We start from the raw sequence: 15845 nt of genomic DNA, 5'->3' as shown, positions 1-15845 counted from the left end.
GTATGGACTCTGGAGAGGCGAAGGTCGAGAGCCATGCGTCCCCCGAAACACAACCCAACCAAGCCGCACTGCTTCTTGAGACAATGCACACCCAACCCGGAAGCCAGCCGCACCAATGTGTCAGAGGAAACACCGTACACCTGGCGACCTGGTCAGTGTGCACTGCACCCGGCCCGCCACAGGAGTCACTAGTGCGCGATGAGACAAGGATATCCCTGCCGGCCAAACCCTCCCAAACCCGGACGACGCTGGGCCAATCTGCGCCACCCCATGGGCCTCCCGGTCGCGGCCGGCTGCGATAGAGCCTGGGCTCGAACCCAGAATCTCTGGTGGCACAGCTATATACCACTGCGCCACCCGGGAGGCCCAGTCTTGCTATTTTATGGTGGTTTTGGAGCAGTGGCTTCTTCCTTGCTTAGCGGCTTTCAGGTTATGTCGATATAGGACTCGTTTTACTGTGGATATAGATACTTTTGTACCGGTTTCCTCCAGCATCTTCACAAGGTCCTTTGCTGTTGTTATGGATTTGATTTGCACTTTTCGCACCAAAGTACGTTCATCTCTATGAGACAGAACGCTTCTCCTTCCTGAGCGGTATGATGGCTGCGTGGTTCCATGGTGTTTATACGTGCGTACTATTGTTTGTACAGATGAACGTGGTACCTTCAGGTGTTTGGAAATTGCTCCAAAGGATGAACCAGACTTGTGGAGGTCTACGATTTTTTTTCTGAGGTCTTGGCTGATTCCTTTTGATTTTCCCGTGATGTCAAGCAAAGAGGCACTGAGTTTGAAGGTAGGCCTTGAAATACATCCACTGGTACACCTCCAATTGACTCAAATGATGTCAATTAGCCTATCAAAAGCTTCTAAAGCCATGACATCATTTTCTGGACTTTTCCAAGCTGTTAAAGGCACACTAACCTTCTGACCCACTGAAATTGTGATACAGTAAATTATAAGTGAAATAATCTCTGTCAACAGTTGTTGGAAAAATGACTTGTAGATGTCCTAACCGACTTGCCACAAAACGATAGTTTGTTAACAAGAAATTTGTGGAGTGGTTGAAAAACGAGTTTTAATGACTCCAACCTAAGTGTATGTAAACTTACGACTTCAAATGTACATATCAACGACTTCAAGTCATGAAATATTAAAATAATGTTGGTTAAAATTTATGAAGTCTTTGCACCAGTTTGCATCAGATATTTTCACAGGTACACAGGCTCAAACCTACTGTATATAGGCTTCCAGCTATTCTCAATTATGTGTCACGCGACTCTTTCCTTATCACTGGTATGATACATTCCCAGTGGATGGCAGAATGAACCAGAACCCAGATGTTTTTAATTCATTCTGGAGGTAGGTAGCTCCAGCTTCAGCTAGTGTACCTGTTGACAGGAGATTGTGCTGTGACAAGTCACTTCCTGGTATCCCGGCAACAGAGGTCCACTGTGCTCTGCAGCCTAGCCCCAGCTCTGCTCCGAGACCTCTTCACCCCCTCCTGGCTCTGGAATGTACCCTGATGGGGAGAGGGCTTACATAGACCCCCTTACCTAGCCCTACAACATCTGTTGTGGTTCAAATGCCTGTCATACCATGGTCAAGGTATACAACAAGGACAGAGAGAAAAATAACTTGTTTGCCTTTGTGTCTGGAATTTTCCGTGGTGCCTATTGTGTAGCTGTGTAATACTGTATATATCTGCAGCCCCATGTTTGGCATCAGACAAAGAGAGGCTGCTGCTGCTGCTGCTGAAAACACTCACCTCTTAGCTGTTGGAGAAATACTTAGAATATTAGCATCACGGCTACTTGGGCTTATCTGAACTGCTGTAACATAACTATTTAATGGTGAAATGGTGTATCCCTGCATTAATGGTAGTCATGAGCCCAAGGAGGTGAAAGCCGTGTTCAAATTAATTATGCCCAGTTTAAGGCGAGCTGCAATTTGTACGGTCTATACTGCAGCGAGCCCTGCTGTATACTCACAGCCATGCCTGTGTGATCTCATTTGATTATTGGTGATGCCTTGCTGCATCAATATTTCATCTGGCAATGAAATACTGGCTCACCGAAACCTCAATGTTTAAACAGTACATGGACCCAGGTCAACTCTCTGTGGATATACTGCTGTTACAGGTAATGTCATTCTAATAGCCCTGTCTGGCTGGACTGTTTGTCACTGTGTTCTCTCCATCCATCTCTCTCTCTCTTCCTCTCCTCTGCAGGTCACATTGGCAGCCTGCAAGCCACTCAGATGAACCACGAGGCAGCCATCCGGGACCTGGAGTCTGAGAAGTCTCGTCTGAAGGACAAAGTGGTACGTCTAGAGGAGGAACGCGGGGCCCTGCAGAACAAGTCCCAGGCACTGGATGACAGGCAGAGGCAACAGATTCTCTCCCTGGAGAAGGTGAGCCTTCAGGGGTGTGGAGGGAACTGTATTTCTGCCACTGGAGCCTGGAGTTGTCTGAGGACACACTCTTATTCTGCACCAGCTCCTCTAAGGAGAAAATATTAGGTTTGAACGTGTTTACAACAGATCTCCCCAGTTAAACACTCCTCACTGCTTTACTGGCCATCAGCTGCCGCAGGGCCTAAATCCACTCCTCCATGCTTAATTCACTACTAGTGCTGAGCGATTAGTGCTTTGTGAGGTCGGTTTGACTATTAAAAAACAATCACGATTTTCGATTTGGGTTTCAATAAAAAAAACGACATTAATGACATGACATTAAAATTATTTTAAGGTTCCCTCAGCCATCACCTGCCTTCTTCCTGACACACAGTAGGTTGGTTGAATGCTGTAACAACACAGACTTAAACAATAAGAGCCCCATGATGGTAGTGAATGACCATTACTGCTTAACACTTATTAACCATCATTTAGTCACTTACTTTACTTCCTTTCCTTTCATAAAATATTACAGTTGTGTATATTACTTAGTTTTTTTTGTCTTTTCTTATTTTTAATTCCGTCATCATCTGATCTCTGCTCAGACAGTAGCAGCCAGTCAGTCAACCATCGAATGTTATCTCACGTTTCTGTGGTGAACTAGGTTGAATATTTGCCTAATGAAAACTTCCAATCAGCCCAGCGTTCCACATAGTTCTTGAAAAATTCTCTGGTGAATGATTTGATTTCTCCCTAGAGAAAACGGCGTGTTGAGCTCACTAACTAAATGGAATTCGACTAATTGAACCGACGTCGGTCAATTAGTTGTTAAATAACCGAAAGAAAGCCCAACATTTTGATTAATCGCTCAGTGCTATTCACAAAACTCAACATCTTGGAAAGAGAAGTTACTGGACAAAACCATTTGTTGTTGACGTTTAGCTGATTATTTCGATATAGCAGACTACACTTTAGCTGTAAATAGACATCCATTTTGTGTCACAGTTCGCTTCATATATCTCAACTATTAGCCATGGCTGCTACTTCCACTATAGTCAGCATTTTTCTTTCAGCCATGCTTTCTGGTTGTAAAATAGCATTTAACTTCAATGATTAATGTCAGATTACACATAAAAACTCAGATTTTACGACTAAGCATTTAGATAGTTCCTTGGAAAGTCCTCTGTGCTCTCAGGAGTTACGGAGCCCTGAAATATGCATGGCTTCTGAACACACAAAACTGCAGATGGTCATGCTCCTTATTAGCCAACAGTAGCACTGAAGACAAACTGCACTTCCCCCGTAAAGGAATGTCAAGTATAATCTATTTTTCATTCAGCGGTTACATTATGGTAAAATGTACAGTTGAAGCTTTCGCAATATGCCATTCTGCATGACGATATCAGTGGAGGCTGCTGAGGGGAGGACGGCTCATAATAAGGGCTGGAACGGAGCGAATGGAATGACATCAAACCATGTGTTTGACGTATTTGATATCATTCCACCTACTCCGCTCCAGCCATTACCACGAGCCGTCCTCTCCAATTAAGGTGCCACCAACCTCCTGTTATCAATACGCGCTCAAGACCGGGAGCGTGTTCTGTTGACAGTGACCCGCACCCCTCAATGCTATGTCCCCTGTGTCTCAATGACACATTTTTTTATTTATTTAACCTTTATTTAACTAGGCAAGTCAGTTAAGAACAAATTCTTATTTACAATGACGGCCTACCCCGGCCAAACCCGGACGGCGCTGGGCCAATTGTGCACCGCCCTATGGGACTCCCAATCACGGCCGGATGTGATACAGCCTGGGTTCGAACCAGGGAATGAAGCCTCTTGCACTGAGATGCAGTGCTTTAGACCGCTGCGCCACTCGGGAGCCCTAGCCATTTTTACCGCAATGCTGTAGCCTGAAAACCTGACCTCATCTCTCCAGTTCCCAGGAAATCTTCTGTTCTGTTTGCCATTACCATAGCCTTGAGTTAGGTGTTACTATGGCAACCTGCTGTGAACGGAGGTGTGAGTGAATTGTGCAGTAATCCACTGGGCCGCTGGCATTCTGAGAAACGCCGCTCTCTCTCTCTTGTCTGGTAATAGAGGCCTCTCTCCGTTCTTTTTGGCTTGCTGCTTGAGCCTCATCTCTGAATGTGAATAATGTGTCAGAGGGGATTTGAAGCATCTGCAGACTGTCACTTTCCTCCGTTACAAGACACCAAACAGCCGTTCACGGGTTACCTGTATGTGACTGACTCAAGCTCACTCAAATGACCAAGGAAATAGAAATAAGACAGTAATGAGTTTAGCATTCTGTTCACAGCTGGGTTTTAATCAAACTGGAATCAAACGTCTTTTGATTAACACAGGGCATACTGTCATGGTGTTGTCTCTGTGTTGTTCCGTCAGACTCTACGGGAGGAGAAGCAGATGTATGAGAAGGAGATGGTAAACATGCGTGCCAAATATGAGGACGACGCCGCCCACTTCAAAGAGTCACAGACCCGGGCGCTGGAGGAGCTGTCGAAAAAACACCGGACCACCCTGGAGAACACACAGACTACTGCCGAGACGGAGAGGAGCTGGCTACTGGCCGTAAGAAGAGTGTACACACACACACACACACACACACACACACACACACACACACACACACACACACACACACACACACACACACACACACACACACACACACACACACACACACACACACACACACACACACACACACACCTTAAGTAACACTGCTCTGAATCTACGCAACACACACACACACACAGCAGTGAGGCTGCACCTACACACCTCAGCAATGGGATGGGATTGGGATTTCCACTGCAGAAACGATTACTTCACCTCCAAGCTACGATTTGCTATGATTTGGCTATTGTTATGAATAGCAAATGGCCTTGGCTTACGGGGTAATACATTATCTAGTTGCATTATTGTGCAGATCTGTACCAAACTACACTAATCTGCTCTTGCAGTGCACAGTGACATTACAACCACCCAAGTCACACAGGATCCAACAGCAAGACTAAAGAACAACAGTTGAAACAATGATTGTCTTCTACTAATTGAATGTGGGGATAAAAGAAAAGGTCAATGCTGAGTCTGAACCTTATTATGAAGGCCCAGTGATTACCAGTTTGAAATAGGTTTTAATTAATCACGGACTACAAACAGCTGGTGGAACCACTCTGTAGAGCCCGAGAAAGAGAGCCGTGGAGAGCCAGAAAGAGAGAGAGGAGAAGGGACAGAGAGAGAGACTCATTACCATGGGCAGAACAGCTTATCTTTCCTCCAAGTCCCTCCATGTCATTTGCATGCTTGAATTCCAGGCTTTGCTGTGCTGGTTTGGCTCTACAGCTTGTCAGAGCTACTTGTCAAGGCAGTCCCATGAGTGTTGAGAACAGCTCTATGCTGGTATAGCTTTGAGTACCCTCAAGTGCTGCCTTCCATTCCACACAGAACACATACGTGCTGCTACTATGGATGTCTAGTGGTTTAAAATCATACAGAAAGAGATTGGTTATATTGGTTGACAACAGACCCATCCCAAAAAAATGCTAGTTTCCTTGCTGTAATGTAGTTTGTCACTAGTCTCCCTCAGCTTTTAGGGCCCTGTTTTGCTCAGTTCTTGATGAGGCATTTCTCTCTGTTCAGCTTTCTCTGTATGAGAGCCCAGTGCAATGTACCTCCGCCATGTCTATCTCTCTCAGGTTGTGTCTGTGTCTCTCAGGTTGTGTCTGTGTCTCTCAGGTTGTGTCTGTGTCTCTCAGGTTGTGTCTGGTTCTCTCAGGTTGTGTCTGTGTGTCCCAGGCCTGTATCTGCCTCTTTCCCAGTGTGTTCTCTGTGTGTCAGGGCCCAGAGCTCTGCTGCCTCAGCTCCAGTCCTGCAGGCAGTAGAGCAGTGAGAGGGCCTAGCTTCCCACGCCTCGTTAAAAACTACCATGACAACTCATCTCCCCACCCCGGCGCGCTCTGCTCAGCCCAACCACTCAAACACACACACACTGTTCCAGAACCTGGCTCTCACTCTATTAAATAATGACTCTTTTTTTGTTTTATATCTGCTTGAAAACATCTGCTGCAGTGACATGACTAAACTGTCTGTTTTGATATCTCTGACTGATAACATATTCAATTAAAGCACTCAAAAGACATGCACGATTGACTCAGCCAAAATGCAATTAGTCATCTTTTTATTTCTCAGCTCGGTAGCTGCCAAAGGCTCCTGTCAACTCGTCCCTCTCCAACATGGTTGCATGATTTACTCTTTATGTAATAAAATACCGGCCAAATGACAGATGTTGCGTTAAGCCGATGTAATTAGCCAGTCCCTTGTTTATATCAGGGCCGGCCAACCTAACACCATTGTGGCCACTACTCTCTGGCAATTTGAAGGATGACAGTGGCTTTCCTCATGGGCTTTGGAATGTGTGTACGTGCGTGGGTGTCTCTGACACACAATGACCTTGTTCATTCTTCATAGTCAACACATTTTCCACTGTTTCGCCTTCTTGTTTTAATTTGGAGGAAATGGAGGTAACGACCCCACCAGGATGGTATTTGAGTTCCGGAGTCTCATCTGCAGAGGAAGACTGTGATTACACCTGTCTGCACCTCACCAGCTGCTTTCAGGAACCTTATTTCAGGCAGACAAACGTTGGTTGATCCCCTGTGTGTGTTCGTGTTTGTGTGTGTGTGTGAGAGAGAGAGAGAATTTATCTATCTATCATCTCTGCTCCTCGCTCTCTCAAATGGGAATGGAGAGAGCGGAGAAAGGAGAGCATAATGAAATGGGTCTATGTTTGTGCGGCGGTGAGTCACCATAGTCGCAAAGAGCAGCTTGACAAGTCCATGTGGCGGCAGCTGACATCATATTTTGGGCCAACTCCCCCAGGCTCTTCCTCTGCGTACAGCACAACGAGAGAAGAGAGGGAGGAGAGTCATTTTGTCCTCAGCACCAAGGTGTGGGATGGACCTTTTAGTTTGGACACTGAGATCGAACTAGTGACTAGTCAAACTACCGTGGCCCGGCTGACGGAGACTTTGTGTGGCACACTAAACGTTTAGAAGTTTTGAAAAGTATGCACTATTCAAGAAGCATGTGAAATGGGAACTCAACGTCTTCACACACACACACACACACACACACACACACACACACACACACACACACACACACACACACACACACACACACACACACACACACACACACACACACACACATCCCTTAACTTGACACCCAGTGTAAAAAAAACATAGGGGAAGATGCTAACAAGATTACATGCATAATGTCATACACTCTTGTTGGGATGGGATCACTAAACATAGATGAGCTCCTATTTGCATATGTGAGTGCAGAGAAAGATGAAAGCGCTAAACGATGTAGCCTTAACCTACTAGACACGCACCTACAGTGTGCAGCGCAGTCCTCTCTGAACAAGGTGAAACTATACATTATTCAGTCAGCCTTACTTAGTCCATCATGCTGACCAGTCTTCTGCTCATATACAGACCTTTTGAGATTGCACTTCTGTTGTATATTCCATTTTGGGTCATTGGAAAGCACGAACCGAAGTTACAGAGGGAAAGGATCATGCTGCAGTGTCAATCCCCTTCTGTATCAGAGAAACCTTAATGTTGGAGTGGACATGGTTCACATAGTAGTCTGTCACTAGTCAGCTCAATGCATTTAGTGTTTATTTGGCAGTCATTGATTTAGCTCCAAGGCGTCTTTTCAGAGTAATATACTAGTCATAAGGTTTTTATGAAAGTGATCAAGAATTCTGTTTTCGTAAAAGATGTAGGCCTATATGAAGGGGTTTGAACAATGTCCTGTCCACAGTTGAATGCTCAGCGCTGACGTTAACAGATGCAGAGCTGTTGAGAAAATCATATTTTAGGCATTTCCATGCCTGGTGCTAAAGATGCCACTCATTCCCTCCATCTCATTGGCCTGTCCCTGCTATGGGGATGTCTACTGATTATATTGTCACTTTGGTGTTGTCTACTGACACAAATATCCTGCAATGAGAGTGAAATGGTAGACTAGCGATCTATCCCATACGAGAAATGTCTGAAGGCTGCATTTGATCCATGATATCGCACCGTCACAGCAAGAAATCTTTCCTCCCTGAAAATGGAATTCACAATAATGTGACATGGCTTTTATCAGTGAACGCTGCATCATTTATTTGCTTTGCAGACATCCTTGTCTTGAGTGGCCTGACGTTGCTTAAATAATGAACTCACTCATGTCATCCATTTTCCCAGCAGGATATTAACCACCTGCCCAGGGGTACAACATTTAATGTGTCACTTGTGATTTTAAACACACACACACACACACACACACACACACACACACACACACACACACACACACACAACCTCCTAAATATAACAGCTCTCAATACAAGCCCTCCTCCAAAGAGCTCCACTGAGTTCATATTACCAGATTGTGTAACAACGACGCTGACAAAACTCTTTTTATTAGTGTATTCATGTGAATAATGCCAACTATTGTCCTTTCATGTACTAGTCATTCCCTTTAAACTGGCATTGATTTTCTTCATTGATTTTCCTCTAAAAGCACAATTATTGCAGCCATATCTACAAAGTATTTTCAATTCATAAAAAGCCTATAATATTGTAAGCACTGTAAGGGTTTTGTGCTGATATTATTATAACAGTCTTTGGTTTGTCTACAGGAAATGGAGCAGCAGTTTGAGAGGGAGAGGCTCTCATTGGAGGAGCAGAAGAATCATCTCAGACAACAACTGGACAGCCTGAGGGAGGAGCTCGCCGCCAAACTTGAACAAGCCAATCAGGAGGTCAGTCATGAGTCACCCTACCTATCAGATCTCTCTTCTTTCTCAATTCATTTTTACCATTTATTGTGGTCAGCCACATAGAATTAGAATTACTGGTGCTAATTGGTAATCTTTGAATTTTGACGCTATTGTTTCTCAGAAAACAAACCAGGTTTGAAAGGAAAATAACAGCAGGTAGAGATGATATAAGTATGTCTTGGCTCATTTGAAGTGCAGTTTCCCAACTCTACTGAAGGGAATGTCTAGGTTAAGATGTTAAGGCCTCTCTGAGCACTGAGATAGACTTCTAGAGAACAGCTGCTGATGTGTAGAGTGTGTCTTGACTCATTTCAAGTGCAGATTCCCAATTGTAATTTATTACAAAAGGGAATATATTTGACTCTACTTTATTACAGCTGTTTTTAAAGTCTGTCTGTGTACTGTGGTGTATGATAGACTTCTAGCCTTTATTCTTGTTCTGTGCTGAGTGTGGGTCTGCTCTCCCTCCCTCCCTGTCCCTCCCCTGTGTGCAGGTGTTGCGCCTGCAGGAGCTGGTGAAGGAGGGTGAGCAGGGCATGGGTTCAGCAGAGGGACACATCTCCAACCTGAAGGAGGCCCAGGACAAACTAGTGGAGGAGTTGGATGCTACCAGGGCCAGACTGAGAGAGACCAGCAACCTGCTGACCGCCCTGCAGGTGAGAGCACTGTTACAGTCTCTCTCACACACGCACGCACGCACGCACGCACGCACGCAGGCAGGCACACGCAAACACACACAAATAGATTTTTATGGGTCCTTGGTGGGTTTACCTCATCAGGGAGCCATTCGATTCTCCAACAGGAACCCTAATGGTTTTCCTTCCCATTCCCTCTTCTGACCAGGTATTTATTGATTGTGTATTAAGCTTATTTATGGGGGGTAATAAAGTTGATCTAAACTGAATAGCCTTGAGTCTATTCCCTTACTAAATCTAACACGTCCACCCGCTTTGTCCCAGATTCCAATTCTTCACATGCCGAGCAGGCTTTCCAGCAGCATTGTCCCAGATTCCAATTCTTCACATGCCGAGCAGGCTTTCCAGCAGCTTTGTCCCAGATTCCAATTCTTCATATGCCGAGCAGGCTTTCCAGCAGCTTTGTCCCAGATTCCAATTCTTCACATGCCGAGCAGGCTTTCCAGCAGCTTTGTCCCAGATTCCAATTCTTCACATGCCGAGCAGGCTTTCCAGCAGCTTTGTCCCAGATTCCAATTCTTCACATGCCGAGCAGGCTTTCCAGCAGCTTTGTCCCAGATTCCAATTCTTCACATGCCGAGCAGGCTTTCCAGCAGCTTTGTCCCAGATTCCAATTCTTCACATGCCGAGCAGGCTTTCCCGCAGCTTTGTCCCAGATTCCAATTCTTCACATGCCGAGCAGGCTTTCCAGCAGCTTTGTCCCAGATTCCAATTCTTCACATGCCGAGCAGGCTTTCCAGCAGCTTTGTCCCAGATTCCAATTCTTCACATGCCGAGCAGGCTTTCCAGCAGCTTTGTCCCAGATTCCAATTCTTCACATGCCGAGCAGGCTTTCCAGCAGCTTTGTCCCAGATTCCAATTCTTCACATGCCGAGCAGGCTTTCCAGCAGCTTTGTCCCAGATTCCAATTCTTCACATGCCGAGCAGGCTTTCCAGCAGCTTTGTCCCAGATTCCAATTCTTCACATGCCGAGCAGGCTTTCCAGCAGCTTTGTCCCAGATTCCAATTCTTCACATGCCGAGCAGGCTTTCCAGCAGCTTTGTCCCAGATTCCAATTCTTCACATGCCGAGCAGGCTTTCCAGCAGCTTTGTCCCAGATTCCAATTCTTCACATGCCGAGCAGGCTTTCCAGCAGCTTTGTCCCAGATTCCAATTCTTCACATGCCGAGCAGGCTTTCCAGCAGCTTTGTCCCAGATTCCAATTCTTCACATGCCGAGCAGGCTTTCCAGCAGCTTTGGGTTGACATACCTAATCAGGCTCAGATTGTAAATTCTGTTCACATCTTTAAGGAGCCCGTGTGGCATTGGCACTTCATTATGCCATCGACCTTCTGGGGCTCCCCTCTCTCCTCTCTCGCTCCCTCTCTCTGGTCCTGCATAATGAAGCAGGCTGTAGTCTGAATGAATGTCAGGGGAAGTTTTGGAGCAGCATTGGTAGTAGGTCCAGGCTGTTTTTCCTCTCCTCTGACTGATCACACAGAGCACCCATGTTCCCACAGGGCCCCAAGGTCCTCATTGGTAGTAATGTGTGTTGAGTCCTGTCCATACAGGGTTAGATCTCATGCTCAATTGTGTTGTTTATCATGAGGGCTAATATCATTTACCCTTTCTCTCTTTATTCCTGTCTTTCTGTCTTTCTCCTTCCCCGTCTCAGGGAGAGATGGAGGCCCAGAAGAAGCAGCATGAGGCTAAAGTCATCACTATTAAAGAGGACGAGAAGCTCAAGATGGACAAGATGGCGCTGGAACTGGAGCTCAAGTGGACCGAGACGTTAAGGTGTGTGTGCGTTTTTGCGTACATGTATTTCTTGTTTTTGGGTCTGCCTTGGCCCTGGGGTTAATTTGGTTGAGATGTGCCAAGGATGGCGATGGAGAAGTTAAGTGAAAGAGTGAATCCAGCTTCATACTAATAATACCAGTCCAGGGCTGGTCTCTCCCCAGCAGGAGGTCCTTCTCTCCCTGGCTCAGAGGATTATGAATGGACGGCCTCATTTAAAAAGAGCCAGTGCTGCACCACAGATTATGACCACTGAAAAGGCCTGTGACCATTGGAATTATCTTTAGAGGGCTCAGCCTCCACACAGATCATTAGAGTAATAATAACACAAACAATGCTGTAGTTGTAAGTACTGTAGCTAGCTAGGTCACACATTGAGTTTGTGTGCAAGTGAAGGAGGAGGAGATAGGTCCCATGAGAAATTATACTGCCCCAAAATATGGGCCTTCATTTTTCACATTTGTTCAGATGCTGCCCTCGTCTACCTCTAAATGTGTTTTTCGTCTAAAGCAAAAGCGGTTGTTTACCAAGGGATTTGAGCCCGAGTGACAACAAGGCTGTGACAAGCCACTGCTTATGAATTTCAAGTGTAAAAACATTTTGTTGGCACGATAAAGGGCCATTTGAATCTCAATGCCGCCACAGCACATCAGGGACATGTGAATCATGGTGTGAACAGAACTGCAGCTCAGAGATGTGACACTGGAGATGAGGAGGAGGAAGTTCATCCTAGCTCATCAGACAGAGTCCAATTAGTGTCTCTCTCCCTTGCTGGGGTCAAGAAATGTGTTAATACGGCATTAAGGAGTCCTGATTACCAGGAAGGCTCTGCTACACATTGAGTTCTAGAATTACACCATCCAGATCAGCGCAAAGTTTTCTCCTGTCCTCCTCTTTATCTCTTGTACTGTAATTAGGTTTCATTTACCCTCCTCTCTCTCAATGTTCATATTTCACAATTGCATTCCCCTTCAGCTCCTTTTCATCTTGTAATTTGTAAGTTATGCATTTTACATGCTCTTTAGTTCTGACAGCATTTAGTGTTTTCATTAAGTGAGATAGTAATTAAAACTAAATTGAAGACTGCTTCTTCTCTAGTAAAGCATAATGCAAAACACAACCTCCGGGGGTTCTGATTGTACTTCTACCATGTCGAACTCGAGCCAACATGCCACTCAGGGAGAGCGAGAGAGAGAAAGAGACAGGTGAAGGCAGAGGGAGAGATATTCCCATTTTCCTCCTCTGTTCTAGGCCCTTCTCAGTAGGAGAAGGTGCTAAGGAGCGCCTCTCTTTCATGTCCTGTGACGGACTATCAGACACATCTCTCCTCCTGGTGGTGATGTGGAGCGAGATACAGCAGCAGAAATACCCACATTACCTTATTTAATGGTGGGCTTGAACATGGACAGCATTAGCAAGAGGGACAATGCAGATGGGTGGCACCACCCCACCGCACTGCAGCGTCTATGACAGCCGCAGCGCACACCTGCACAGAGAACACATGGAGAACACACACACACAAGTGTAGCGTCACCAGACAGAAAATTATAATAATAATTAAAAAAAATATATATTTTTAAATTATATACAGTGGGGAGAACAAGTATTTGATACACTGCCGATTTTGCAGGTTTTCCTACTTACAAAGCATGTAGAGGTCTGATTTTTGTCATAGGTACACTTCAACTGTGACAGACGGAATGTAAAACAAAAATCCAGAAAATCCCATTGTATGATTTTTAAGTAATTCATTTGCATTTTATTGCATGACATAAGTATTTGATACATCAGAAAAGCAGAACTTAATATTTGGTACAGAAACCTTTGTTTGCAATTACAGAGATCATACGTTTCCTGTAGTTCTTGACCAGGTTTCCACACACTGCAGCAGGGATTTTGGTCCACTCCTCCATACAGACCTTCTCCAGATCCTTCAGGTTTTGGGGCTGTCGCTGGGCAATATGGACTTTCAGCTCCCTCCAAAGATTTTCTATTGGGTTCAGGTCTGGAGACTGGCTAGGCCACTCCAGCCACGACCCATCTTCAATGCTCTTACTGAGGGAAGGAGGTTGTTGGCCAAGATCTCGCGATACATGGCCCCGTCCATCCTCCCCTCAATACGGTGCAGTCGTCCTGTCCCCTTTGCAGAAAAGCATCCCCAAAGAATGATGTTTCCACCTCCATGCTTCATGGTTGGGATAGTGCTCTTGGGGTTGTACTCATCCTTCTTCTTCCTCCAAACACGGCGAGTGGAGTTTAGACCAAAAAGCTCTATTTTTGTCTCATCAGACCACATGACCTTCTCCCATTCCTCCTCTGGTCATTGGCAAACTTCAGACGGGCCTGGACATGCGCTGGCTTGAGCAGGGGGACCTTGCGTGCGCTGCAGGATTTTAATCCATGACGGCGTAGTGTGTTACTAATGGTTTTCTTTGAGACTGTGGTCCCAGCTCTCTTCAAGTCATTGACCAGGTCCTGCCGTGTAGTTCTGGGCTGATCCCTCACCTTCCTCATGATCATTGATGCCCCACGAGGTGAGATCTTGCATGGAGCTCCAGACGGAGGGTGATTGGCCGTCATCTTGAACTTCTTCCATTTTCTAATGATTGCACCAACAGTTGTTGCCTTCTCACCAAGCTGCTTGCCTATTGTCCTGTAGCCCATCCCAGCCTTGTGCAGGTCTACAATTTTATCCCTGATGTCCTTACACAGCTCTCTGGTCTTGGCCATTGTGGAGAGGTTGGAGTCTGTTTGATTGAGAGTGTAGGGACAGGTGTCTTTTATACAGGTAACGAGTTCAAACAGGTGCAGTTAATACAGGTAATGAGTGGGGAACAGGAGGGCTTCTTAAAGAAAAATTAACAGGTCTGTGAGAGCCATCAATTCTTACTGGTTGGTAGGTGATCAAATTCTTATGTCATGCAATAAAATGCAAATTAATTACTTAAAAATCATACAATGTGATTTTCTGGATTTTTGTTTTAGATCCCGTCTCTCACAGTTGAAGTGTACCTATGATAAAAATGACAGACCTCTATATGCTTTGTAAGTAGGAAAACCTGCAAAATCGGCAGTGTATTCGGCACCCCCCCAAGGTGCGGACTCCGGCCGCTAAAACCTGAACCTATAGGGGAGGATCTGGGTGGCATCTGTCCACGGTGGCGGCTCTGGCGCTGGACGTGGCCCTCACCCCACCATAGTTAATCCCCGCTTCCCTGGCCTCCTCGGAATGGCGACCCTCCAAAATAACCCCACTGTACTGAGGGGCAGCTCCGGACTGAGGGGCAGCTCCGGACTGAGGGGCAGCTCCGGACTGAGGGGCAGCTCCGGACTGAGGGGCAGCTCCGGACTGAGGGGCAGCTCCGGACTGAGGGGCAGCTCCGGACTGAGGGGCAGCTCCGGACTGAGGGGCAGCTCCGGACTGAGGGGCAGCTCCGGACTGAGGGGCAGCTCCGGACTGAGGGGCAGCTCCGGACTGAGAAGTAGGTCATGACTTAGGGGTAGCTCCTGACTGGCGGGCGGCTCCTGACTGGCGGGCGGCTCCTGACTGAGGGGCGGCTCCGGACTGAGGGGCGGCTCCGGACTGAGGGGCGGCTCCGGACTGAGAAGTAGGTCATGACTTAGGGGTAGCTCCTGACTGGCGGGCGGCTCCTGACTGGCGGGCGGCTCCTGACTGGCGGGCGGCTCCTGACTGGCGGGCGGCTCCTGACTGGCGGGCGGCTCCTGACTGGCGGGCGGCTCCTGACTGGCGGGCGGCTCCTGACTGGCGGGCGGCTCTGGCGGCTCCTGACTGGCGGGCGGCTCTGGCGGCTCCTGACTGGCGGGCGGCTCTGGCGGCTCCTGACTGGCGGCTCAGGACAGACGGGCGGCTCTGGCGGCTCAGGACAGACGGGCGGCTCTGGCGGCTCAGGACAGACGGGCGGCTCAGGACAGACCGGCGGCTCTGGCGGCTCAGGACAGACGGGCGGCTCTGAAGGCTCAGGGCAGACGGGTGACGCAGGCGGCGCTGGGCAGACGGGCAGCGCAGGCGGTGCTGGGCAGACGGCAGACTCTGGCCTGCTGAGGCGCACAGTAGGCCAGGTGCGTGGTGCCGGAACTGGTGGTACCGGGCTGGAGGCACGCAC

At 47.1% G+C, this 15845-nt stretch overlaps 1 protein-coding gene across 6 annotated transcripts in view; it reads left to right on the top strand.

Moving 5' to 3' along the window:
• Positions 1-15845, top strand: part of fam184ab (family with sequence similarity 184 member Ab) — a 105308-nt gene that overhangs the window by 50677 nt on the left and 38786 nt on the right. For all 6 annotated transcript variants that reach the window (XM_055872810.1, XM_055872806.1, XM_055872808.1 and 3 more), the window contains 5 exons: positions 2228-2409; positions 4798-4983; positions 9110-9232; positions 9745-9906; positions 11600-11721. In XM_055872810.1, coding sequence (XP_055728785.1) covers positions 2228-2409; positions 4798-4983; positions 9110-9232; positions 9745-9906; positions 11600-11721 — 775 coding nt within the window. The remainder of the gene's footprint in view (positions 1-2227; positions 2410-4797; positions 4984-9109; positions 9233-9744; positions 9907-11599; positions 11722-15845) is intronic.

The sequence above is a fragment of the Salvelinus fontinalis genome, chromosome 20, assembly GCF_029448725.1.
Source record: "Salvelinus fontinalis isolate EN_2023a chromosome 20, ASM2944872v1, whole genome shotgun sequence".
In the NCBI taxonomy this organism is placed as follows: Eukaryota; Metazoa; Chordata; class Actinopteri; order Salmoniformes; family Salmonidae; genus Salvelinus; species Salvelinus fontinalis.
The sequence above is the reverse complement of the archived record's forward strand: the minus strand, read 5'-3'. Positions and strand labels throughout refer to the sequence as shown.